The following is a 25,010-nucleotide window of genomic DNA, read 5'->3' on the forward strand; positions in this document are numbered from 1 at the left end:
CCCCCAAAGTCCCCAGATATTTTCTGAATTAGACTTGGCAACCCTAATGCAAACAATGTACACGGTCTAGGTACACTGTCTACAAATTCAGCTCCTGGAATGTGTATGCACTGAAACCATACACACAACAAAGCAGATCACTGGTGTGATTAGCTCTGACAGAGCAAATGTCCCTAAATTGTTTAGTTATATATTGCAACATCTACAAGGGCAAACTAGACAAGATATGGAAGACATAAGAAATGCCCATCCCTTTTTAGAAAAACTGGCATGGATCCATAGATGATTATGAATGTGATTAGATCAGCAGCAGGGAGAGGAGCTCTGAAGACAATCTTTCTGATCATTCAGAAGTCTCCATAAGCTTTTCTCTCAGCATGGCAAAAGGTATAGGGCTTTTTCCCCCTACAAGGAAACAAGCAGTTATAAAAAAAAACCCACCCTACATGGAAAAGGCTCTGTCCTTAACCTATTGCTGATCATATCATATGAACACCCTCCCCAGCTATTCCCAATAAAACAAATTAAGTCAAGACCCTGCATTTCCCTCTCACATTTTGTCAAATTCGATCCAGATTCATAAGAGATGTAAGCACATCTATTTTCCTCTGGATTGCATCCAGTATCATTCAAAACAATAAACTGTCATTTTCAATGAAGTGATTCAGATAAGAGATAATTATTTTAACTAGCTATTCCACCAAGCCTTTGGTTGAGGCAACAGGCATCCTATCCCATCGGCTGGCCTTCTTTGCTGCAATACCATCTTATTGCTATACCTTCATCCATTGTATTTTTAGACCAGTTCACGGAATTGTAGAATGTGCCTGATTGAAACCACCATCTATGGTTTAGAACTTGCCTGTTGTTTTATTGTACTGTCTCACATTGTTTTGATTTTAATTGTAAGTTTTAATTGTTATTTTATCTAAGTTGTCATCCATCCTGAGCCTGTTTCAGGAAAGGGCGGAATATAAATTAATTAAATAAATAATGCTGAACACAAGGCTTTGAAAAACTTGACTTAAAATACAGAAGAGGTATGTGTTTGATCATAAATTTGATAGCAGCTGAATCAGCTCAAGTTGCTGTATGCACATGGCCAGTGCATCTGAGTAGGCCGGGTAGGCCAGATGTCTTGCGCGCCACCTGGCCATAGGGCGCTCAGTGGCTGCTCTCTCTTTAAGGCAGCTTCCGAGCATATGCATTGCCACCCACCCACTGCCCCTACTCAGACTTCCCAGGTCTGCACAGGCTCATGAAAGCTGAGAGGGGAGGACAGCGCGTGTACTCTCGGAGACACTTGGAGGTGCTCCGAGAGCGCATGTGTGGCTTGCCCGCAGCCCTCACCCAGCCTTCTCGGGTCTGCCTGAGAAGGCTGAGTGGGGGCTTTGGGCGAGCTGTGCATGTGCACTCTGCAGAGCACTCTCAGAGCGCCTCCGAGCGCACGCACCACTTGACCAGAGCCTGCCCAGGCCTCCCCTGCCGCAGTGGCGTGGCAGATGCGGGCAGGTAGCAGGGCAGGCACTGACCTGGGGCACTAGAGGCGCTAGCGCTGGCCCTGTGTATGCACCACAGCAGCTAGACTAACATCCCATATATGACTAAGCAGGGAAACATACTCTGTAAAACACTTATTGCCTCATTTTTTCCCCAGTGCAAGGCATGCCCTGCTGGTACCAAAACATCTAGGCTCATCTGCACAGGTCTTCAGCCTGCAAATGGCAAAGTCAACAACTGTCCATACATGTGAATTCTCTGTAGTGGCCCCCAACCTACAGATAGGCAGGTCTGAGGAAGTCAGAAAGGCTCCAACGCTTTTGGTTTTCTGCAAGCTATGTAAAAAAGAACTGTTCAGGACGGCATTTTTATAAAGGAAGAAGGCTGCTTTGTAATAGAAAAATTCAGCAGGAAGTGTCAATAGAGAGAATGGGACTGTGGACTATACTAATATGCATTATCAGCTGCTGTTTCTGTCTTGCTCTCATTGAATTATATTTTGTAATACCTTCATGCAATACCTTTCTTGCATTGTTTAACATACTGTTTTAATACATTACGCCATGTTTCAGATTTCTGAAATCGCAGTCCTATTACATTGTTTATTAGATATCTCCTCAAACTCTTGACAGTATTGACTCATTTTATGTAATATGTCTTGAATTTCAGTGAAAAAGGTGGACTACAAATGACATAAACAGGTAAAAGACCTTTTCCATGATGCTTATGAGTCTGTACTAGGTGCTTTTCTGCCCCATTTTTCCTGCACTGAAATAGTGGCACAGGGTTGGCACTCTTGCATCTTATAATAACTATTTAAATACAGCAGATCCACTGACCACTGATACCTTGGCTCAGGGACTACAAGTGACAGTGGGGGTACCTCTGACTCCCATCAGGTATGGGAGTAAGCCCGCAGAGGACCAGTCAATTAGCTAGCAGATGGCCATGTTGAGAACTTCATAGCAATGATAGGAACCCCATTCACACCTCAGTGAAACACTAACAACACAGATACCATCCAGCTGATAGACAGGGATGAGTCTTTGCCTGCCAAATGAGAGGAGATAGTGTTAAAAGTACAGAAGGATGAACCTGACCAATCACCTCTCCAGCTCTCAGGATAAAGTCTACTGTGAGATCCAGGGACCTATGGATGGACCCACCCCCTTTTAGGCTGGCCTTTAAAATCCAGAGAAAAGCTGAGGAGAATGAATCAAGTCATCACTCCAGGCAGCAGAGGATCAATTCAAGTGAAAAGAGATTGGGAAAAATTAATTCCCTCCCTTTTCCAGAGCTGAGGCCTTAGTACACAAGCAGCCTGCCAGGCAGGGTGGCAGATTGCAAGAAGGGGGTCCAGGTGCAGAATGTGACAATAACGGACTTGTAGAATTGTATGACATGGTGTGGCATCAAACTCAGCCACCTTCAGAACACACATACACTGACAGTAAAAATCTGTTTATGCATGAAGAAGCCGTTCCAGACTTCAACAATCATGAACATGGGCATATGGCTGATACTTGTCTTGTATTAATAAGTACAAGCTAATAGTGTGTGTCCTTGTCTACCAACATTTATAAATACAGCAGAAATAGACATCATAGCAAATTACCAACTTATGAGTTTATTTGATTTTCGATTAAAAGTCTTTTCTATTGCAGTAATTTTAAATTTGCAATATACCTTTAGAATTATGTTGTATATAGGCAGTGGAACCATCAGAAAGTGTAACTGCTTGTAAGCTTACTCCTTCCATGTTGTCCAAGTTATCTCCATCTAACAAAAAAAAATCATGTATCATTACTTAGAATCAAAGAGTTTGAAGGGACCTCCAGGGTCATCTAGTCCAACCCCCTCTGCAATGCAGGAAAATCACAAATACCTCCCCCCCACATACACCCAGTGACCCCTGCTCCATGCCCAGAAGATGGCAAACCTCCAGAAACCCTAGCTAAATTGGCGTGGAGAAAAATTGCTGCCTGACCCAAAAGTGTTGATCACCATTTCCCTGGACATGTAAGAGAGGGCCACAAGAACTAAGCACTGATGCAGCTCTTCTTGCCCTCCTTCACACGATCTGCCTAAATTCACAGAATCAGCATTGCTGTGAGATGGCCATCTAGCCTCTGTTCAAAAACTTCCAAGGAAGGAGAGCCCACCACCTCCCAAGGAAGCCTGTTCCACTGAGGAACTGCTCTAAGTGTCACAAAATTCTTCCTAATGTTTAGCTGGAAAGTCTTTTAATTTCAACCTATTGGTTCTGTTCCAAACTTCTGGGGCAACAAAAAACATTTCAGCACCATTTTCTATATAACACCCCTTCAAGTACTTGAAGATGGTGATCATATCACCTCTTAGTAATCTCCTCTCCAGGCTAAACATACCTAGCTCCTTCAGCCTTTCCTCATAGGACTTGGTCTCCAGACCCTTCACCGTCTTTGTGGCCCTTCTCTGGACATGTTCCAGTTTGTCAACATCCTTCTTAAATTGTGGTGCCCAAAACTGAACACAATACTGTAGGTGACCAGAGCAGAGTAAAGCAATACCATCACTTCGAGTGATCTGGACACTATATACGTGTTAATACAGCCCAAAATCACATTTGCCTTTTAGCTACTGTATCACACTATTGACTCATGTTCAGTGTACAGTCTGCTAAAACTCCTAGATCCTCTCTGCACAAACTATTGCCAAGACAAGACTCTCCCATCCTCTAATGATACATTTGGTTTTTCCTACCTAAATGCAGAACTTTATATTTATCCCCGTTAAAATTCATTTTTTTTTTTGTTTTAGCGCAGATTTCCAGTCTGTCAAGGACATTTTGTATTCTGACTCTGTCTTCTGTCATATTTGCTCCCCCTCCCGATTCAGTATCATCTGCCAATTTAATAAGCATTCCCTGTATTCCTTCATCCAAATCATTTATAAAAATATTAAGCAAAACAGCTCCCAGCACAGATCCTTGAGGCACTTCACTTGTCACTCCTCTCCAAGAGGATGAGGAACCATTCACAAGTATTCTTTGGGTGCAATCTGTCAACCAGTTACAGCTCTACCTAACAGCAATAGGATCCAAACCACATTTTATTAACTTTTCAACATGAATACTATGTGAAATCTCATCAAAAGCCTTACTGAAATCAAGATAAACTATGTCTACAATGTTCCCCTGATCCAGCAAGCTAGTAACTTAAAAAAAAATAGATAAAGTTAGTCTGACATTACTTGCTCTTGAGAAACTCATGATGGCTTTTAGTAATCACAGCTGTTCTTTCTAAATGCCAAGGACTGACTGATGATTTGATGATTCTAAAACTTTTCCAGATACAGATATCAAGCTGATGGGTTGGTAGTTATCTGGATCCTCCTTTTTCCCATTCTTGAAGATGGGAACATTTGCCTGCCTCCAGTCTTCTGGCATCTCACCTGTTCTCCAAGAATTCTCACAAATAATGGATAGAGACTCAGAAATTACATCTACAAGTTCTTTTAGTACCCTTGGGTGCAGTTCATCTGGCCCCAAGGACTTAGTTTCATTTAAAGAAACTAGGTGTTTATACCCCTATGCCGATGCTAGCTTTAACTCCCTTCCCTCATAATGTGTTCTGTTTTTGCCATGTTGAGCACCACTTCCCTCACAAGAGAAGACTGGGAAAAAGTAGGAATTGAGCAGCTCTTCTCTCTCTTCACCACCTGTTTCACTTTCCTCTCCCTGCAATAGGCCTACCATGTACTTGCTCTTTTTCTTACTTTGAACATAAGAAAATAACCCTTTTTGTGTGTTTTCAGCATCTCTTGCTAGCCTAAACTCATACTGAACTTTAACTTTCCTAACTCTCTCTCTACAAGCACTGGCTATTTGTTTATATTTATCCTTGGTTATAAGGCCCTCCTTCCGTTTCTTAAATTAGTCTTTTTTTCTCTCAAGTCTTTAGAGAGCTGTTTGCGGAGCCACCTTGGCTTCTTTAGGCTCCTCTCATTTTTCCTTCTCATAGGAATTGTTTGTGATTGTGGCTTCGCTATTTTGTCTTTAAGAAAGTTCCATCCCTCTCAAACTCCCTTCTCCTTAAGCATTTATGACCATACGATTCTACTCAGCAAAACTTTAAGTTTGTCAAACTTTGCTTTCCTGAAGTCCAACCTATACATCTGACTACAAACAGCTTTTCCATTCCCCAAGACTGTAAATTCCACAATCACATGGTCACTACTACCCAGGGTGCCCACTACTTTCACCTCATCAACCAGTTCTTCCTTGTTGGTGAGAATCAAGTCCAAGATAGCAGATCCCTTTGTTTCCCTCTCCACTCTCTGAAAAATGAAGTTGTCAGCAAGACAAGTCAGGAATTTATTTGACCCTTTTTAACCAAATTGGACTTCTAAATGATATCCAGGTAACTAAAATCTTCCATTACCACTGTGTCCCATTTCTTTGAGAACTTTGTAATCTGTTTTAGGAGAGTCTCATTCAAGCCCTCTTCCTGGCTTGGTGGTCTATAGAAGACCCCCACCATAATATCACTGTTATTTCTTACTCCTTTTATTTTTACCTGGAGACTTTCAACTGAACTTCCATGCTCACATGCACATATTTCCTCACAAGTATATACCTCCTTCATATATAATGGTACTCATCCACCCTTCCTTATTTGTCTGTCCCTTTTTAATAAGTTGTACCCCTTAATCCTAAAATTCCCATTTTGAGTGTGACCCTAAAACAATCAATTACCAATGGAATTTTACCATGCTTGACCCATAGTCCCCTTTCCGTATTAAGCCTTCAGATTCCTCCTGCTTGTTTCCCATACTCTGTGCATTAGTGCAGAGACACTGAAATCTATGTTTTTATGAACCCTGATGCTTTAGTTTCTGTACTTACCTGAAAGTTAATGTTACCTAGCATATGTGCCACTCCCCACAAAACTTCAGGATTCTTATCTCCAGTTATTAGCATCATACTAGGCTTTGAATTTTCATCACTCCCCCATAGGATTTTAGTTTAAAGTTTATTAGGTTTGTAAGGCTCTTACCAAATACATTTTTCCTACCTCCCGATAGAAGAGCTTTAGCTCAAAAGCCTAAGCCATGATCCAAAACCCCAAACCTATCCTGATAACACCAGCTTGGGTTTTTCTGATACATAGTAAGCCCCTAATGCAGGAGTGTCAAACTCATTTGTTACAAGGGTCAGATTTGACAGAAATGGGACTTTGTGGGGTCGAGCCACGCATGTCATAAAATGTAATACCAAGTAGTAGAGACATAAAATTTATAAATTACAGATGAACACAATTCGAGATACTATTTTTAACTTGAAATACAGGGTTGCCACTAAAATTTTATTTTTAATTTCCCTGACTTTCCCTGACCAACATTTGTCAATCTCCTTGACCACCGTTCAAATATAACCACAAGTTAAAAAATGAATAGGCCGTGTTGCATTAATGCAAGACTTAATTAAATGTTCCACTCTACAACTACACAAGTCTCAACTGCAAAAATATTTGTCAAAGTAAGAGATTTAATATCAGCTTCTTTCAACAGTAACTGCAACAACATCTGTTTTGCAATTGCACCAAAAATTACACCAAGATACAAAGTTCAATTCACGTAAACTCTGAATGCTAACAAATGACATTTTTGTTATTGTTTTAAAGGTAGACTAAAAATTATATAAACATTCTATCTCTGAAGCCGCATTACGAAACGTATAGTTTTGAAATTGCAGTAAGAATCAAGTTAGAAATTATAATACAAGTAATCTGTTTTTAAAGAATGAAGATTTAAGACATAAAACTATCACTTCTCAGTTTTCTCTTTTATTTTGTAACTTTTCGTTTCTCGTCGTTTCCTCTTCCATTTTGCCTTCTTCTCTCAGTCTTTTTTTTAGCATTTTCAATATGTTAATTTGTCCCCAAGTTTCTTCTTTCTTCTGAATTTCTTCTTGTTGCTTATGGGGTTTAGCCTCCAAGTGTTCTGCATGCTTGACTGACTGCAACAGATTCCTATCAATTACAACAGATTCAAGTCCTCCACAGTTCAAGACAGCATCGTAAACGTTGACAGACAACAGTATCTTCATGCAAACTTTAAATTAACATTCTTATTAACTGAAAATCCACTTTCAACAGAAGCATTACCATGAGACAGGATAAGGCACATTTTGACAACAGTCCACAAGTCCAAGAAACTTTTGTTGGACATCAAAATACCACCGTAAAACGTGTCTAGTCCAACTTCATCATTTTGTTTTGCAACATATGCTTGACATTGAGCCTTGAACTCATTGTGGGCAGCTGTGGTTAAAGTAGTGTATTGTTGCTTTGATTCTTCCGCTACAGTGTCATTGATCTGATTTGCTGCATGTAGAGCTTCAATAACAGCCCCTGATTCCAAGATTTGACTTGTATAAAATGATAGTAGGATCTAATGCTGATAGGCCACGCATCATCTTGAAATTCAAAGGACTTCTCTCAATCAACTTTTCAACGACAGCTACTACCATGTTTCAACATCCTAGGCAAAACTTGGCCACTTGATGTTCACTCAATTTAGTTTCTTTCAACAGCTTCTTTGCTACAAAGCCAATGTCGATCTTGCTTCTGTCAAGCAAGTTTTCAGATAATTTCATGTCAAATGATAACAACTGGGAACCAGAAGACACATTTTGCCGTGTTTCTGATTCTATGTAACGACTCATTAGCTTATTGATTAGCTTACAGAGTTCTTCATACAAAAAAGGTGCTAATGGTTTTGAAACCTTTGTAGAAATGGCTCACAATCTCAAGCAATCGTTTTCATGAAAGCCATTTTGCACTTCATGAGTTTACTGTGGGGGAGTTTTGCTTCTTCCACAGACTTCTTGGTGTTGTCAAAAACAGTCATAGCTCTATCAAGGCACTTAACATTCTCCAACCACCTAGTGGAGCAAAATTTCAAGGGAAATAGCATGCTTCCAGTCATAGCAGTGTATGATGTCCTCATAGCTGGGGAATTTTTGAACAGATAAGACATGTTGCGCAAGACTGAATTCAGGTCCCATTTCACTGCTTGCAATCCTGTTTTAAAAGACCCAAGTACAACATGAAACCTACAAGTTCCAAAGTCAATCAATTATTTTCCTTCTTCTTTACAGTCAAGATTGGTTTTATTTTCTTCTTTTAGTTTTCTCAGAAAAAGGTGATTTACATTTGGCCCATCCATAAGTACTTGTATAATTTTGCAACTGATAAAGACGACATGCCTTCTTGAAACTTCTGAAGGTCTTCAACAGTAACAGTTTGAAGAAAAACACTCGTTAAATATCATGTGGAAACTTTATGACAGTAATCATCCCAAAAATGAACCACTAAATCCATCTGTCCCTTTTGAACCACCTTATTCAAAGCTTCATCAAAACAGATAACAAATGTTTGGCATTGTAAAAGATCAGAGAAATATGGTGCCAAGCCAAAAGCAACAACATACATTGCTTTTGTTTTTCCGAGATGAAACTATGAGCTATCTGGCTATCTGAGAACATTTGCTTGAATAACTCACTGATGTTATTACAAGAGTTAAATGACATCTTCTTCATCACCATTTGCAAAGCCCACAGGCACTCTGCTGTCCGACACAGTCCTTGATTACATAGGCAGCCATACTTGTTTTTGTGCTGGGTAATTCTTTGCCATTTTAATCACTCTGATCATGTTTCCCAGTTTTCGCAGGAGCTGTCTCTTCACCCTCTCTGGTTTTACTATCAGAACTTGTACTTGGCTTTGAACCTAAACATATTGTGATGGACCGTTGACTTGATTTAATTTTCATGTTCTTCTGATGTAAAGGTCCTTGTGCATGAGCCTCCACAGCTACAATTCCCATATTACTTAGTTCAACGGTTTTGTAGCACACTTTACAATAACCTTTGCATTTGTCTCCAGCAACTGGTGATAGCCATGGAACGAAGTCAGGATGAACTTTGAAATCCAGCCACTGCATATTAAAAACTGTCCTCTAAGAAGCCATCTTCAAAATGTGGTTACAAATACAGCCATACACAGAACCACCTGCCTGACACCAAGATATTGGCAGATTTGTTTCTAGTTCCAGAAAGTGTAATGAGCAGATCAGCAGCAAGAAAGGAGGTGGATTTTCTGCAATATAGAGAAGCAGACAACCCTCATTTGCAACCTTTATGCATGGGAGAAGTCAGGAAAGAGGATAAGAGAGCTGGTACTCTGTAAACTTCAGCAGGAACAAGCAATCACATTTGCAAAATTAACTATGCATGGTGCAGAGTAGAAAGTACTTTGCATAGTTGTCTGTGAAATCCAACAGCAGCAAAACTCATTTACAACTCTGTGCTGGGTTTAGCAGGAGAGAACATGTCCATTCCATACACAAGCATGACCCAAAAACACGCTTATCGTTATATTTAAATTAAATGCAATACTAGCAGGTAGGATGAAAACAGATAAACGTTTAAACTAGCCTTGCTTTGCAAATGCTACAGGCAGACCTTGGAAATCATGCAGGGACAGCACTCAACAAACACATTAGGCTGAGTGCTGGGGGTGGAGCTGGGAAAGGGAATCATTAACTTTTACTTGTATTCTGCTACTTCTCTATTCCAGTTGCCACAAGAACAGATCATGCTCTTGCAGCAGCAGGCCAAAAATCCACTGCTTGAATATATTTTAATCACAATTTCCCTGACTTTCCCTGACTTCAGACCAATTTCCATTGCCCTGACTTTCCAGAAAGTGGCAACCCTGAAATACAAACTCTTGTGATATCTTGTTTAAAATGGAAATGTGAAGGAATAGTGGGATTTGGCAATGCTCTCTCTCTCTTGGCTTGACTTCACGAACGAAGATTTAAGAAGGGTGCAGTAGTCCACGTCTGCTGCAGGCTCGCTGGTGGCTGACAAGACCAATGCGGGACAGGCAGATCCGGCCACAGTGGCTGCAGGGAAAAGTCTGATTTGGGATTGGTGCTGTAGCAGTGCAATTCTTCCTCAATCTCCTTTTGTCCTCAAGACCAGCTATGCGTGCGTTCTCAAAGGAAGAGACAGCCTGGTGGATGGTGTGCCTCCATGCTTTGCGATCTGAGGCTAGGTCAGACCACTGGTGATGGTTGATGCGACAGGTGCCAAGGGATTTCTTCAAGGAGTCCTTGTACCTCTTCTTTGGTGCCCCTCTATTTCGATGGCCGGTGGAAAGTTCGCCATACAGAGCAATCTTGGGAAGGCGGTGGTTTTCCATCCTAGAAATATGCCCTGCCCAGCGCAGCTGCGTCTTCAACAGCAGTGTCTCGATGCTTGTAACCTCCGCCCTCTTGAGGACTTCAGTGTTGGTCACAAAGTCACTCCATGTTGAGGATGGTGCGAAGGCAGTGCTGATGAAAGCACTCAAGGAGTCGCAGGTGATGACGGTATAAAACCCACGATTCGGAGCCGTAGATGAGGGTTGTCATCACAACCGCTTTGTAAACATTGATCTTTGTGCCTTTTTTCAGATGCTTGTTGCTCCACACTCTTTTGTGCAGTTGGCCAAATGCACGGTTTGCCTTTGCCAGCCTGTTGTCAATCTCCTTGTTGATCTTGGCATCTGAGGAGATGATGCACCCCAGGTAGCTGAACTGCTGGTCTGTCTTCAGAACTGATTCACCCACAGTGATGCAAGGAGGGTGATAATCTTCCTGGGGTGCAGGCTGGTGGAGAACTTCTGTCTTCTTCAGACTAACTTCTAGGCCGAATAGCTTGGCAGCCTCTGCAAAGCAGGACGTCATATGCTGCAGAGCTGATACCGAGTGGGAGATGAGTGCAGCATCATCAGCAAACAGTAGCTCTCGGATAAGTTTTTCCATTGTCTTGGAGTGAGCCTTTAGTCGCCTCAGGTTGAACAGGCTGCCATTGGTGCGATAGCGGATGTAGACACCATCGTCATCATCTAGATCTACTGCAGCTCTTTGAAGCATCATGCTAAAGAAGATCGTAAAGAGAGTTGGCGCGAGAACGCAACCTTGCTTTACACCTGTGCCTATTGGGAAGGATTCTGAGAGGTCGTTGCAGTGTCTGACTTGGCCTCGCTGGTCTTCATGTAGCTGGATGATCATGCTGAGGAACCTTGGGGGACATCCTAAACGTTCCAAGATTTGCCACAGGCCTTTCCTGCTAACGGTATCGAAAGCTTTGGTAAGGTCAACAAAAGTCACATATAGACCCTTGTTCTGTTCCCTGCATTTCTCTTGGAGCTGCCTGAGAACAAATACCATGTCGGTGGTGCTCCTGTTAGCTCTGAAGCCGCACTGGCTCTCTGGGAGGAGTTCTTCTGCAATGGTGGGCACCAGTCTGTTCAGGAGTATTCTGGCAAGGATTTTGCCTGCGATGGAGAGCAGGGTTATCCCCCGGTAGTTGGAGCAGTCTGACTTTTCCCCTTTGTTCTTGTGTAGAGTGATGATGATTGCATCGCGAAAGTCCTGTGGTAGTTTGCCTTGTTCCCAGCAGGTGACAAGTACTTTGTGAAGTGTGCTATGTAGTACTGTGCCCCCATGCTTCCAGATCTCTGGTGGGATTCCATCAACTCCCGCTGCCTTGCCACTTTTCAGTTGCTTGATGGCTTTAACAGTCTCTTCTAGGGTGGAGATCTCATCCAACTCTGTTTTCATTGGTTGAAGTGGGGTGAGGTGGATTGCTGAATCTTGAACTACGCTGTTGGCACTGAAGAGAACCTGAAAATACTCCGACCACCGGTTCAGTATGGATGCCTTGTCTGTGAGGAGCACTTGGCCGTCTGCACTACACAAGGGACTCTGAGCCTGATATGATGGGCCATATACTGCCTTCAGGGCTTCGTAGAACCCTCTTAAATCACCAGTGTCTGCACACAGCTGGGTTCTCTCTGCAAGCTTGGTCCACCACTCGTTCTGAATGTCTCGAAGCTTGCGCTGGAGGTTGCTACATGCAGCGCGAAAGATTGCTTTTTTCCCGGGACAGGAGGGCTGAGCAAGATGTGCTTGGTAGGCAGATCTCTTTTTCGCTAGTAATTCTTGGATCTCTTGATTGTTCTCGTCAAACCAGTCCTTGTTCTTCCTTGTGGAGAACCCGAGGATTTCTTCAGAATTCGACAGGATGGTAGTTTTTAGGTGTTCCCAGAGTGCTTCTGGAGAAGGGTCTGTGGGGCAACTGGGGTCCTCAATTCTTGACTGGAGTTTTGCCTGGAAGGCAGCTTTAACTTCGGCTGACTGAAGGCTGCCAACCTGAAGCTTCCTCTGAGGGATACCTCCTCTCCTGGGTGTGGGTTTAAAGTGAAGACAGAGATTGCAGCGTACAAGACGATGATCTGTATGACATTCCGCACTGGGCATTACTCGGGTGTGTAAGACATCTCGAAGGTCTCTCTGGCGCATCAGAATGTAGTCGATAAGGTGCCTGTGCTTGGACCGTGGGTGCATCCAGGTTGTCTTCAGGCTGTTCTTCTGCTGAAAGATAGTGTTAGTGATGGTGAACTGGTGCTCCGTGCAGAATTCTAGCAGGAGGCGCCCGTTATCATTGCAGTTGCCAATGCCGTGTTTGCCAAGTACTCCTTTCCAGGCTTCTGAGTCTTTACCTACTCTGGCATTGAAGTCGCCAAGGATGATCACCTTGTCCTCTGTAGGGGTCTTCCGTACGAGGTTGCGTAGATCAGCATAGAACTTGTTCTTTTCTGCAGGATCTGCTTGAAGGGTTGGGGCATACACACTGAAGAGTGTTGCATGCTGCTTGTTTTGAAGTGGGAGGCGCATGGACATGATGCGATCTGAGTGACCTGTTGGCAGGTTTTTGAGTTTGGAGGCAATGGAGTTCCTGACCATGAAGGCAATGCAATTTTTATAATAAAACATCAAGAAAATGCAGAAGGGTCATGGCAGAAACTAAAAATATGAACTAAAAATATAGGAAAAATCTAGGAAAACATGAAATGGTTGGGCATTACAAGCTTCTTCCCCATCCTCTCCCGGGTCTACTCAGATTGACAATGGCTCTCCAGCGTAATATCCCCCTTTGGCTGTGGGCTGCAGGTTAGAGTACACATTAGGCATCAATTCTCAGGTCCATTCAGCAGAGACAAGCTGGCTTAAAGCATCAACCCTTTATTTGCAAGGAGCTTCAACTGGACATAAACGCTACAAGAGTGAAACTGCTTTAGCTCTGCTCCATTGAAATACATTGCAGCACAAAGTTGCATGGAAAACATGGAATGGATTTTCCATTAAGGTCTCTGGGCCCAGATAACCAACCTGTCTGGGTGCACAGACCTTAATGGAAAATCCATTCTGCATTTTCTTTGCAGCTTTGCAAGCCCAAAAGAGCTTCCAGCTGAAGCCAGCAAAGACAAAGCAGAAGGAGCTAGGAATGTCATCAGCAGCCTCAGAGCTTCAAAGGGTGAGGACAGGAGGAGGAGGAGCGGGGAGAGAACTGCTATGGGCCTGATTGAAGTCCTGGTTGGGTCCTGTGTAGCCTGCAAGCTAGGAGTTTGACAGTTCTGCCCTAATGCATAGACTGCTGAGAACAGAAGTTAAACATAACTGCTTGAATTAGAAGGAGAATTCAAATAGGGACACTAATGACACAGCTTCTTCCTGTGTTGGAACTCAGTCCTAAAATGGCTGACTGACTCCATCTTAGTAATAGTAATGTTGTTTCTGCAATGTCATGCTGAGTCATGCTGCATCATGATCCAGCTGTTACCTGTTACTGAGGTAAGGTGGGATGACCTCACCTGTAATTAGGCTTTGTGCTGACTCACAGAGCTGATGCAACCCTGGTGATTGGTACGTGTACTTAGGGAAGCTCAGTGAGCTTGCTCAGTCTGCCTGTAAGGATTGTGGGTTCTGTGAGGCCCGCTATCTGGGTGGCAGCGATCACTGCTGGTGTTGGATCCTATGCTACTGTGCTTGGATCATGCTGTGTATACTTACTGCTGTATACTGTTATCTATCGTGCTGTGTATACTTACTGCTGTATACTGTTATCTACTGAAGTGTGTACTGATTACTGTGTATGACCTTGGCCTGGCAACGACTCTGAATATTGGATACTTTCCTGGTAAATATATCTACCATTGAATACAGCTGTTTCTCTTGTCTATTAATTCCTGTGTTTTTGCCTGTCCCTCTCCTTCAGCTCTTCTGCTGCGTGCAAAATACTCTAACATCCTGTAGCAGCCCTCTGAGACCTCCAAAGTAGTGATACTGGAGACTGCAGGAATTGTACAGTCAATAAGCCAAGCAGCTCAAGGTTTGGAGTATAGAGGAGGCCCAGGAAAAATTGCGCTCCCCTTCCTCTTCTGTCAGCAGGCTTCCACTAATGCAAGACATTCTGTTGGCACAGGAGCACTGCCATGCTGATTCCCCCTCCTCACAGCAGCCCCTTAGGCCATGTGGCTTTTTATATACCTGAGTCCCACAATCTCCACTATCAACTTTTTGGAGGTCTCAGGGGGTTATTAGAAGCAAGGTAACCCTGGGAAAGAACCATGTCTGTGTAGGACCTAGGCCTAGGAAAAGAAATATAAACTTCTATGGCACATTTCAAACATCCATGTGGCACAGTGTAAGTTTACTAAGATGGGATCTTTGGAATGACAAAATTAAGACAATTTGGATATTCACTTGGCTGCTTACCTTGTACTGCTACAGCTTCTGTCAAACACAGAGTAACATGTTGAGCCTCCATCCCTCCTCCAGAAAATTCTGTCATTCCCTGAGAATCTCGATTTATCTGAGCTAATAACATTGTCTACCTAAAAAGAAAGAGAAATTAAAATTCATACCAGTAGATTCCTACCCAGAAATAGTAAGTTTTTACAAAGTCGTATTCCTTTATATGTAATCAAATGTTGCATATATCTTGGTGCTGCCAGGGATCAAAAGCAGACGTCTTACATATTCTCCATCAACAATACAATTTTTAAAAAGAAATACTGAAATCAACTAATGACATGACCAGATATAACTTAACAGAGGACCCTAAATTAATTATTTGAAGTTACCCAAAGGATAAAGGAAGAACGAGAAATCATTTGGAACATAATTACTGCTGCTAGTATTTTGCCTCCTTTTGGAAGACAATAGACTTCAGAGGATGATGGAAGACAGGAGGGCCTGGCATGACTTTGTCCATGGGGTCGCAAAGAGTCGGACTCGACTGTGCGACTGAACAACAAAAAAGCTTGTATATCAGACTGATTTTAAAGGACTGGAAGCAGAGCAATGATATCCAAATTAACATATTATAGAAGGGTGGGTGTTAAGTCTCAGTGGGCACTTTTTGTGATGTATTAGAATTAAAACAACATACTACTTTATGGGCTGGATCCAACCAACTTTTCCACTGGTGAGATAGGGAAGATGGAATCCCCTTTGAGCACCAAAAAGAGTATGCAAGGGATCATGGGAGCTGCACAGATATAAGTTACATGGAATGGGGGCTGTCATAAAGAGAATTGGGTGAGCTTGGGTGAAATAATTGGCAGGATCCAATCCTGTGTTTTTCTCAAGGTTATGGATCAATCAAGTGATTCTGTTGCTATTCAGGTTTCCCTGTATTTAAATTTTAATTGATGTGTAACAAATAAGCTATACAAGTTACAATGCCTTTTTTTAAATTTAAAAACAATTTCCCCCATTGGGTTACCAAAGAGATTTCCCCCCTAAAGTTTGGTTTTGTGATTGTGCATAGTATTTGGATCTACAAGAGTATTCCTATGGCCAGAATGATTCCTGCCTGTGGATCACTACCCTCACCCAGGCCCATAGCCAGAAAATTTCTGGTGGAGGGGCCTCAGAGGAAAAAAATTGGTGAAGGGGCTGCTGGGCTGCAAGAGCAGCAGCGGGGATGGAGGCAGGAGCAGCTCTAGGGTGAATAGCGCTCTAGTCAGGTGCCCCCTGTGGTGCTCCGCTCGCCCCCACCCCGTGCTGCCCCCACCCCGTGTGACAACTGTGGTGCGGGGGGGGGGGGGCAAATCAAACGCTTGCATGGTGAGAAAACAAGGGGCCATACATGTTGGGGGGGTTGGGTGGAGGGGTCATGCTCCCCCTGCCCTCACCCACGACAGCCCCAAATGCTCCCTGAAATGCTGCTTCTGAGAGAAATACTCTGGTGGATTCAAGCCAACAACTTTTTTGTAAAGAAAAAATATAATAAAATAGTGTTTCTCACAGTAAGAAATGGCTAGGATCCAGTGATTTATGGATGCATGGACTGTAGACCTTTCCTACACTTCCTCCCTGTAGCCAAGAGGCACTGCCTGACCGATGGAAGCACCCCAACACTCAATAGAATCCCCATGTTTTTACTTGAACCAGAAATCCTGCAAAAAACAGGTCAAGTGAGAACACACTCTGCTTGTGCAAAAAAAACCAGCCAAGGCTCTCAAAATGGAATTTCTGCCTATGTTACAAAACTGTATCCCTGAAGCTAATTCCAGTTTCCTCCCCTCCCCATCCTGCAGTGGAATGTCTATATCAATTAGTTCTACCAGGTGAAGTATCTCCATTTCTAAAGGTGTCTGGCAACATATGCCTAATCCTGCCTTGCTTCCCAATACCCCACCATGATACCTATTGCGTTGTTCTATGCTAATGTGCAAATCCCTTGTACAAACCCCCTTTCCTTCCTGCCTCCTCCCCAGAGTGCTGAGATAAAATTAATCTCAAACATTAAACCATTATGGCTCTTCCTGACACCCATCAGGGACCCATTCTCACCTTTTGTCTCAAACTGAGAATCTATTCAGGGTACCCAAGAAAGTCCATCAACTATTGTTAACTCAATCATATTCCAGGAGGAGGGACCACCCTTCCAAATAGTATAAAACATGAGGGCAAAGTTGGCCCCAATGTGAATTCTGTGCCCATTACTCTATGAAATTGGTCTGCTTTGACATGTCACGCTGATTGTGCAAGTCCCCATCTCCATTTTTCTCTACACGGATGTCTGCACTTCTGGACAGGTACATATCACCTCTGTAATAATCCCTTAAAGTCTCTATTCCTCACCCCTAATTTTCCTAGCCTCTTGTGTGTGTATATTTTGATTGCTCAAGTGTGACTGTATTGCTGCACATATTTTTAAGTAAACATTTTAACTATTTAAATCTGGAGTCTTCTTTCTGATACTGGACCTTTGCATTATTAGTGAGAGAACCCACTCCAAAAATAGCTCTACATATGGTCTATCTCAGGGGTGTCAAACTGATTTGTTATAAGGGTTGGATCTGACATAAATGAGACCTTGTTGGGCAGGGCCATGTCAGGCTGAGCCATGTATGTACCTATTTAAGATTAGGTAGCAGAGATATAAACTTTATAAAGGAGACAGACAAACACAATTAAACAATTTAAAAAACTTAAAACATGCTTAAAATATTAGTACTAGTTGCTCTTAATGGTGCTTTCTTTGTATTTCTCCCATGGGATCCAGCAAACTCAGCAAAGGAAGTTGTCTCTTTCCTTCTTTCCCCAGGGGACCAGGAGAGGGAGGAGCCTCAGCAAAGAGAAAGAAAAGAGGCTTTTGTGGAAGGTGACACTGGTGGAGGATCTTTCATAGACAATGGTAATGCCACTTCAGCTAACCCTGGTTAGTACTAGGCAGAAGAAAGCAACAGTAAACCACTTCTGCTAAACCTTTGAGGAGATCATCCAAAATGAAATGATATAATGCTGGAAGATGGAGCCACCAGGTTGGATGGCACTCAATCAGCTTCTGGGGAAAGAGCAGAAGTCAACTACAACTAGTGCTATTCTTAACAACGTAATTGGACTAAAGCTGAAAGGATGTTCACTTATTGATATGAATGGGTGCAAAAGGACAGTCCAAAGCTGTTCAATGCATATAACAGGAACATAGGACATGAGAAATACGAACCAAGCTCAAAATCGTAAAATAAGAACGGGAATGTTTAAACATTGCAATCCTGGAAGTGAGTGAGCTAAAATAGACTGGATTAGAACATTTTCAGTCAAAAAGTTACAAAGTGTTTTAATCACAGGAAGACAAACACAGAAGAAATTAAGTTGCTCTAATAGTGAAGTGAGATGTTGCACAGGCAGTCAGGGGCTACAATGCAAAGTCTGACAAAAAAAAATCAATCAGACTTAATGGAAAACTTATCAATATAACCAGGGCTCACTTTGTAGTAGGAACTCCTTTGCATATTAGGCAACACACCCCTGATGTAGCCAGTCCTCCAAGAGTTTACAGGACCTGTTGTAAGCTCTTGGTGTCATGGGTGATGATGAAGGGGAGCTGCCAGTTGTGGCAGAGCCTGCAGCTGGACCTTCTGAAGGCACAGAAACTGACAGTTGGCCACCATTCCCCACATTTCCTGCACCTAAGCAGCTGGACGCAGAAAGCCCTCCTGACTCGGCTCCACAGATGGCTCGTGTAAGGGAGTGACTGCCAAGACTTGGTGACCCAACGTAGAGAGGTGTGGTTGAGAGCTAGGCACTCACTCAACCTGGAGTTCTAACAGGAGCCTTGCCGTTTGCTAATTGGAAACAACAGTGGTGGGCCATTCAGCTCCCCGCTCCGGGCTAAGTCCCCTGTGGAAGCAACAAGTCTGTCTTGTGACTCGTGTCCACCTCGGCTTGACTTTGAAACTGATCCCTCAGCTTCTTGACCTCTGGCTTCGAATGACCCCACTCTCAGTTTGTGCTTGGACTTTGCTCTCTTGGTTCCTGTTCTGCTCTTTGACACAGACCCCAGATTGGACTTGGACTCTCCCCCTGCCTGCACCCCAGCGAGTGACACTTGGAGGATTGGCTACATCAGGGAAGTGTGGCCTATTATGCAAAGGAGTTCCTGCTACAAAGTGAGCCCTGAATATAACCATCACTCAAGTTTATGCCCCAACTACAGATGCTGATGAGGAAGAAATTGAAAGCTTTTAGGCAAGTTTCCAGGAAGAAATTGGTCACATATCTAAACAAGAAGTGCTGATAATCATAGGTGATTAGAACACAAAAGTAGGAAACAAAGCAGAATCAAATACTGTGGGAAGATTTGGGCTAGGAGCATGAAATCAAGCAGCAGAGCAACTCACAGAATTCTGTGAAGACAATTTATTCATTGCAAACACATTTATTTATTTATTTATTTATTTATTTATTTATTTATTTGGGATTTATATCCCGCCCTTCCCACGAATGGCTCAGGGCGGCTTCCAACAATTAATCAAACTTAAAATTAAACAATTTCAAATATAAAACAGTTAAATAGTTAAACAGTTAAAAACATTAAAACAGAGTAATTCAGTTTCCTGTACTCGGCTCCACATGTTCAGGCACCCAAACAGATGACTGCATACATGGGCGACACTGGATGGCCAATACAGAAATCATATACATAATTGGAAACAGAACGTGGAGAAACTCCATTCTCTCTGCTAAAACAAAACCAGGAGCCAACTGTGATACAGACCACAAATGAACATAAAAATGAGAACAAAGCTGGAAAAAACCCTATTCATAGTGCCGAAATACAATCTAAACAACATTCCTGAGGAGTTTAAATACCATATAAAAAACAGATTTGCATTGCTAACTTCAAGTGAATGTGAGCCAGAAGAACTATGGGTTGAAACAAGAGATATTATCGAGAAAAAATGTTAAAAGACTATTCCTTGGAGCCAAAAGAAATGAAAAGCCTCAATGGATGGCTGATGAAACCCTTGAAATACCTAAAGATAGATGAGAAGCAAAAGATAACAGAAACAGAATCAAAAGTCTAAATGTGGCATTCCAGTGACTCACACATAGAGACAAAGTATTATAATAACCAGTGAAAATAAATAGAAGAGAACAACAAAAAAGGAAGAACAAGAGATCTGTTCCATAAGAGATCAGAGGGAAATTTAAAGCATGGTCAGGCATGCTGAAAGATCAACATGGAAAAGCATTAACTGAACAGGACAAAATAAAGAAATGATGGCAACAATCCAATGAAGAACTATACAAAAGAGATTAAAGGATGACAGATTCCTTCCAAGAAGAATCTTTTGAAGAGAAACCCACAGTTTTAGAAAGTGAAGTGAAAGCCGCACAGAGACCAATTGGGAGAAACAAATCACGAGGACTAGATTAGATACCAACACAGCTCTTCTAAGCTACAGAAACATAGTCCATCAAAATCTTAACAAGTCTGTACCAACAAATATGGGAAACAAAACAGTGGCCCACAGACTAGAAATACTCAATTTACATCCCAATCCCCCCCAAAAGAAGATGTCAAAGACTGCATCAACTATTGGACCATTACATTAATTTCTCACACAGGTAAAGTGATGCTCAAAACTTTATAACAAAGATTGTTACTACATATGGAACAAGAAATGTCAGATGTTCAAGCTGGAAGTAGAAAAGGAAGAGGCGCCAGATATATCGCAAATTTATGGTTGCTACTCAAGCATATGAAAGAAATTTAGAAGAAATCAGCTTGTATTTCATAGATTACAGCAAAGCTTTTAACTGTGTGGATCAGAAAAAGCTACAAGTGGTTTTTAAAAAAATGGGTGTACCACAGCATCTGACCATTCTGATGTACAGCCTGTACTCTGGACAAGAGGTTACTGTTAGGACAGAATATGGAGAAACAGAATGGTTTCCAGCTGGCAAAGGTGTGAGACAAGGGTACATTGTGTCTCCCTATCACTTCAATCTATATACACAACATATCACCAACTGTTTTTAAATTGTTTTAAATTGTTGTACGTCACTCTGACCCTGCCTCAGCAGGGAGGGTGGAGTATAAATTTAACAAAACCTAAACCATATCATAAGGAAAGACTAATTAAATTTTTATGAAGGTGGAATGCAAACTGGTGGAGGAGTATAAATTCGACATATGCAGATGATACCACATTACTGGAAGAAAACTATAAAGGCCTGAAATGACTACTGCTGAAGGATAAAGCAGAAAGTGCCAAAGCAGGAGTACAGCTGAATAACAAAAAGACAAAAGTATTACTACTGAGAAATTACACAATTTATGCAAAGAAGACATTGAAATTGTTCAAGATTTTTTATTCCTTGGCTGAATCATCAAAAAGAAGGTAGACTGCAACCAAGAAATCAGAAAAGGACGGAAACTGGGAAGGGCAACCACAAAGGAGCTAGAAAAGAATCCTTAAGTGTAAGGATGTGTTGCTGGTGACAGAGATCAAATTAACTCATGCCATAGTATTCACCATTTCTCGGTATGGGTGTGAAAGTTGGACAACAAAGAAAGCTGACAGGAAGAAAACTGATTGATTTGAAACGTGGTATTGGAGGAGTTTTATGGATACTGTGGACTGCCAAAAAGACAAATAAATGGGTTCTAGATCAAATCAAGCTTGAACTGTCTCTAAGAGATAAAATGACTAAACTACTTTGGTCACATTCTAAGAAGACAAGAGTCACTGAAAAAGTCAATAATGCTAGGAAAAGTTGAAGACAGCAGGAAAAGAGTTAGACCCAACATGAGATGGATTGACTCAGTCAAGGAAGCCACAACCCTCAATTTGCAAGACTTGAGCAAGGCTTTTAATAACTAGACGTTTTGAAGAATGTTAATTCATAGGGTCATCATTAATCAGAAGCAATTTGATGGCACTTACACACACTATTGTGTGTATGGTTATTAGCCCACATGAATCCTGTGACCCCAGGAATCAACATTCCTGAGATTGGGACTATGGGAGAAGGAGAACATGGAAAAGATCAACAAGTGGAGGATGGTAAGCAGTGGGATGCCGCAGGGCTCAGTACTGGGTCCAATGCTTTTTAACTTACATTAATGATTTGGAGTTGGGAGTAAGCAGTGATGTGGCTAAGTTTACAGATGACACTAAATTGTTCAGGGTGGTGAGAACCAGAGAGGATTGTGAGGCACTCCAAAGGGATCTGTCGAGGCTGGGCAAGTGGGCGTCAGCGTGGCAGATGAGGTTCAATGTGGACAAGTGCAAAGTAATGCACATTGGGGCCAAAAATCCTAGCTATAAATACAAGTTGATGGGGTGTGAACTGGCAGAGACTGACCAAGAGAGAGATCTTGGGGTCGTGGTAGATAACTCACTGAAAAAGTCAAGACGGTGTGCAATAAAAAAGGAACTCTCTGTCTGGGGCAGTGATGCTCTGTATTCTTAGTGTTTGGGGGGCACAGTGGGAGGGCTTCTAGTCCCACTGGTGGACCTCCTGAAGGCACTTGGTATTTATGGCCACTATGTGACTGGATTAGCCATTTGGCCTGATCCAACATGGCTTCTCTTATGTTCTTATGTTTAACCACCAGAACCTTTTACAGATAGAACTGACTGGGCTTGTTTTGAGCAGGAACGCAGTCCCAGCTGGCTTGCTATCAGGGGGTGTGGCCTAATATGCAAATAAATTCATGCTGGGCTTTTTATAAAAAAAATCCTGTGCTAAACAATGGTGCTGTCAGGGGGTGTGGCCTAATATGCAAATTAGTTCCTGCTGGGCTTTTTCTACAAATAAAAGCCCTGACTGGATCTAACCTAATATTTCTATGAATATTTGGAAAAGAAACAGTTTTTTTCTTTTCTTTCGTAAAGTCTCTTATTGTACATACGTGCGAAAAATAAGCTTGAAAGTTTGGTAAAATGAAAGGTTTAAAAAATGTTTATATCCCTAATTCTTTATAAAGATTCTAGTCATTAAAGAGGAAAGCTCGAAAGACAAGTGCCTTAAAGAAGAATCAATAAAAAGAACTGTTTTTATTTTTTTAAGTATGAGACAAAGTCTGGGATTGGCAATCCAGTACAAAATGTAAACCAGTTATTCTCAAACTATGTCCCAAAGTATAGTGGAATAACTTGCAAGATGCACTAGTGTGCCATGAAAACAAAATACATTAAAGGTTTATTTGAGTTTCTAGGAAGGGTGTCTCTTACCAATTAGCCTCTTCTAGGAGAAGTAATTGTGCTATTCATCTGAACTGGCCTTATTATGCCAAATCACATCAGATACAGAAATAAACATTACCTATCCTCAAAGGTGGTAATCTGCTCTGCATCAGTGCCTGCTCTGGATGTTCCTGTGTTGTACTTTTTAAAAATACTCTGCTGTTTTAAGAAATGCTGTCTATAAGAATTTCTTCCTCAGTGCCCCACTTATTACATCAGCAAGTTTACATGTTTTTACAGTTTTGTTCACATTCATGCCTATCACCTGTGTAATTTGAAAGCTGAATACTTTTCTGGGTTACGTGTTGATGCCAGACAGGCATTTCCTGCAATATTTGCATTTTGTGCAAGTAATTCTCTCATGTTCAACTCTTACAAGACAACTTTAACCAGAAAGAGAAATTCTCATCACAATAGTTTTCTTCCTCTTACAAAAGTGCCCCTACCTAGGAAGATAAGGATGCAAGAGTAAATTGTCAAGGCAAAAGTCTTTGTTTAAATGCCTTTCACCACAGTAGTTCACATTCAAATTGAATTACCGCATTTTTCGGACTATAAGACGCACTTTTCCCCCCTCCGATCCCAGCGCTTGCTTTAAACATCACAGCTGAAGCCAAGCACACAGGCAAGGAGGAAGCACGCTGCCCCCTCTGCAGCCAGCGCTTGCGAAGTGCTGGGGCCACGTGGAGCGATCCCAGTGCTTGCCTGAAGAAGATGGAGCCAGGCAGGCAGGCGCGGGGGAAGCGCCGGATCGGAGAAAGAGGCAGCGGATCGCCCCCCAGGAGGAAGGTGCGTCCTATCCTCCGGAGCGCCTTATGGTGTGAAAAATACGGTAAGTTTTCAGTAGTGAAGAGGTCAATCTGATCTCTGCCACCAGTCACAGACTAAAACTCTTAGGACAAATGTACCCCCTACCACCCAGGAAGAACATTATGGCCAGAGAAAATCAGTCTGGACAGAACCATCAGCCAAAAAGTAAGGTGCTGCAAGAAATGCCCTCCACTGCTCCTATGACAAATAAATAACTGCAGCTGCAACAGGAAAAACATCCTGGCCTCTTGCATTAGCCAGGGAACCAAGGGCACTGGTACTTGCACTTTCATTAAAGTAATCAAGATCTGTCGGCTGCATTTGATACAGTCAACCATTAGCTACTGACCCACCACCTAGCTGACACAGGAATTCAAGGGTTAGCTCTACAATGGCTTTTCTCTTTCCTTCAAGGTCGGGGACAAAGGGTGGCGATTGGGGGACAGTCATCCCAGAGACATCTGCTTAATTGTGGTGTGCCTCAGGGAGTAGTGCTTTCCCCCGATGTTGTTTAACATCTACATGTGCCCCTTTACCCAGATTGCCCAGTTATGGGTTGGGCTGCCATCAGTATGCAGATGACACCCAGCTCTATCTACTGATGGACAGACAGTCTGACTGTGTCCCAGAAAATCTGGACCTGCCATTGCAAGCCGTGGCAGGATGGCTTAGGCTGAGTTGACTAAGGCTGAACCTGGCGAAGACAGAGGTCCTTTGCCTGAGTTCTGGCAGGGAAATTCCTTTACCGGCTTTTGACAGAGTGCCACT

The 25,010-nt window shown here is 42.4% G+C and overlaps 1 protein-coding gene across 1 annotated transcript in view; it reads right to left on the reverse strand.

Annotated features, from left to right (window-relative positions):
• Window positions 1-25,010, reverse strand: part of ZNF143 (zinc finger protein 143) — a 70,025-nt gene that overhangs the window by 40,398 nt on the left and 4,617 nt on the right. Inside the window, exons 2-3 of the mRNA XM_060261693.1 lie at window positions 15,154-15,272; window positions 3,187-3,279 (exon numbers count right to left, since the gene is read on the reverse strand). Coding sequence (XP_060117676.1) covers window positions 3,187-3,279; window positions 15,154-15,265 — 205 coding nt within the window. The 5' untranslated portion in view covers window positions 15,266-15,272. The remainder of the gene's footprint in view (window positions 1-3,186; window positions 3,280-15,153; window positions 15,273-25,010) is intronic.

Source organism: Heteronotia binoei, chromosome 21 (genome assembly GCF_032191835.1).
Source record: "Heteronotia binoei isolate CCM8104 ecotype False Entrance Well chromosome 21, APGP_CSIRO_Hbin_v1, whole genome shotgun sequence".
Classification (NCBI taxonomy): domain Eukaryota; kingdom Metazoa; phylum Chordata; class Lepidosauria; order Squamata; family Gekkonidae; genus Heteronotia; species Heteronotia binoei.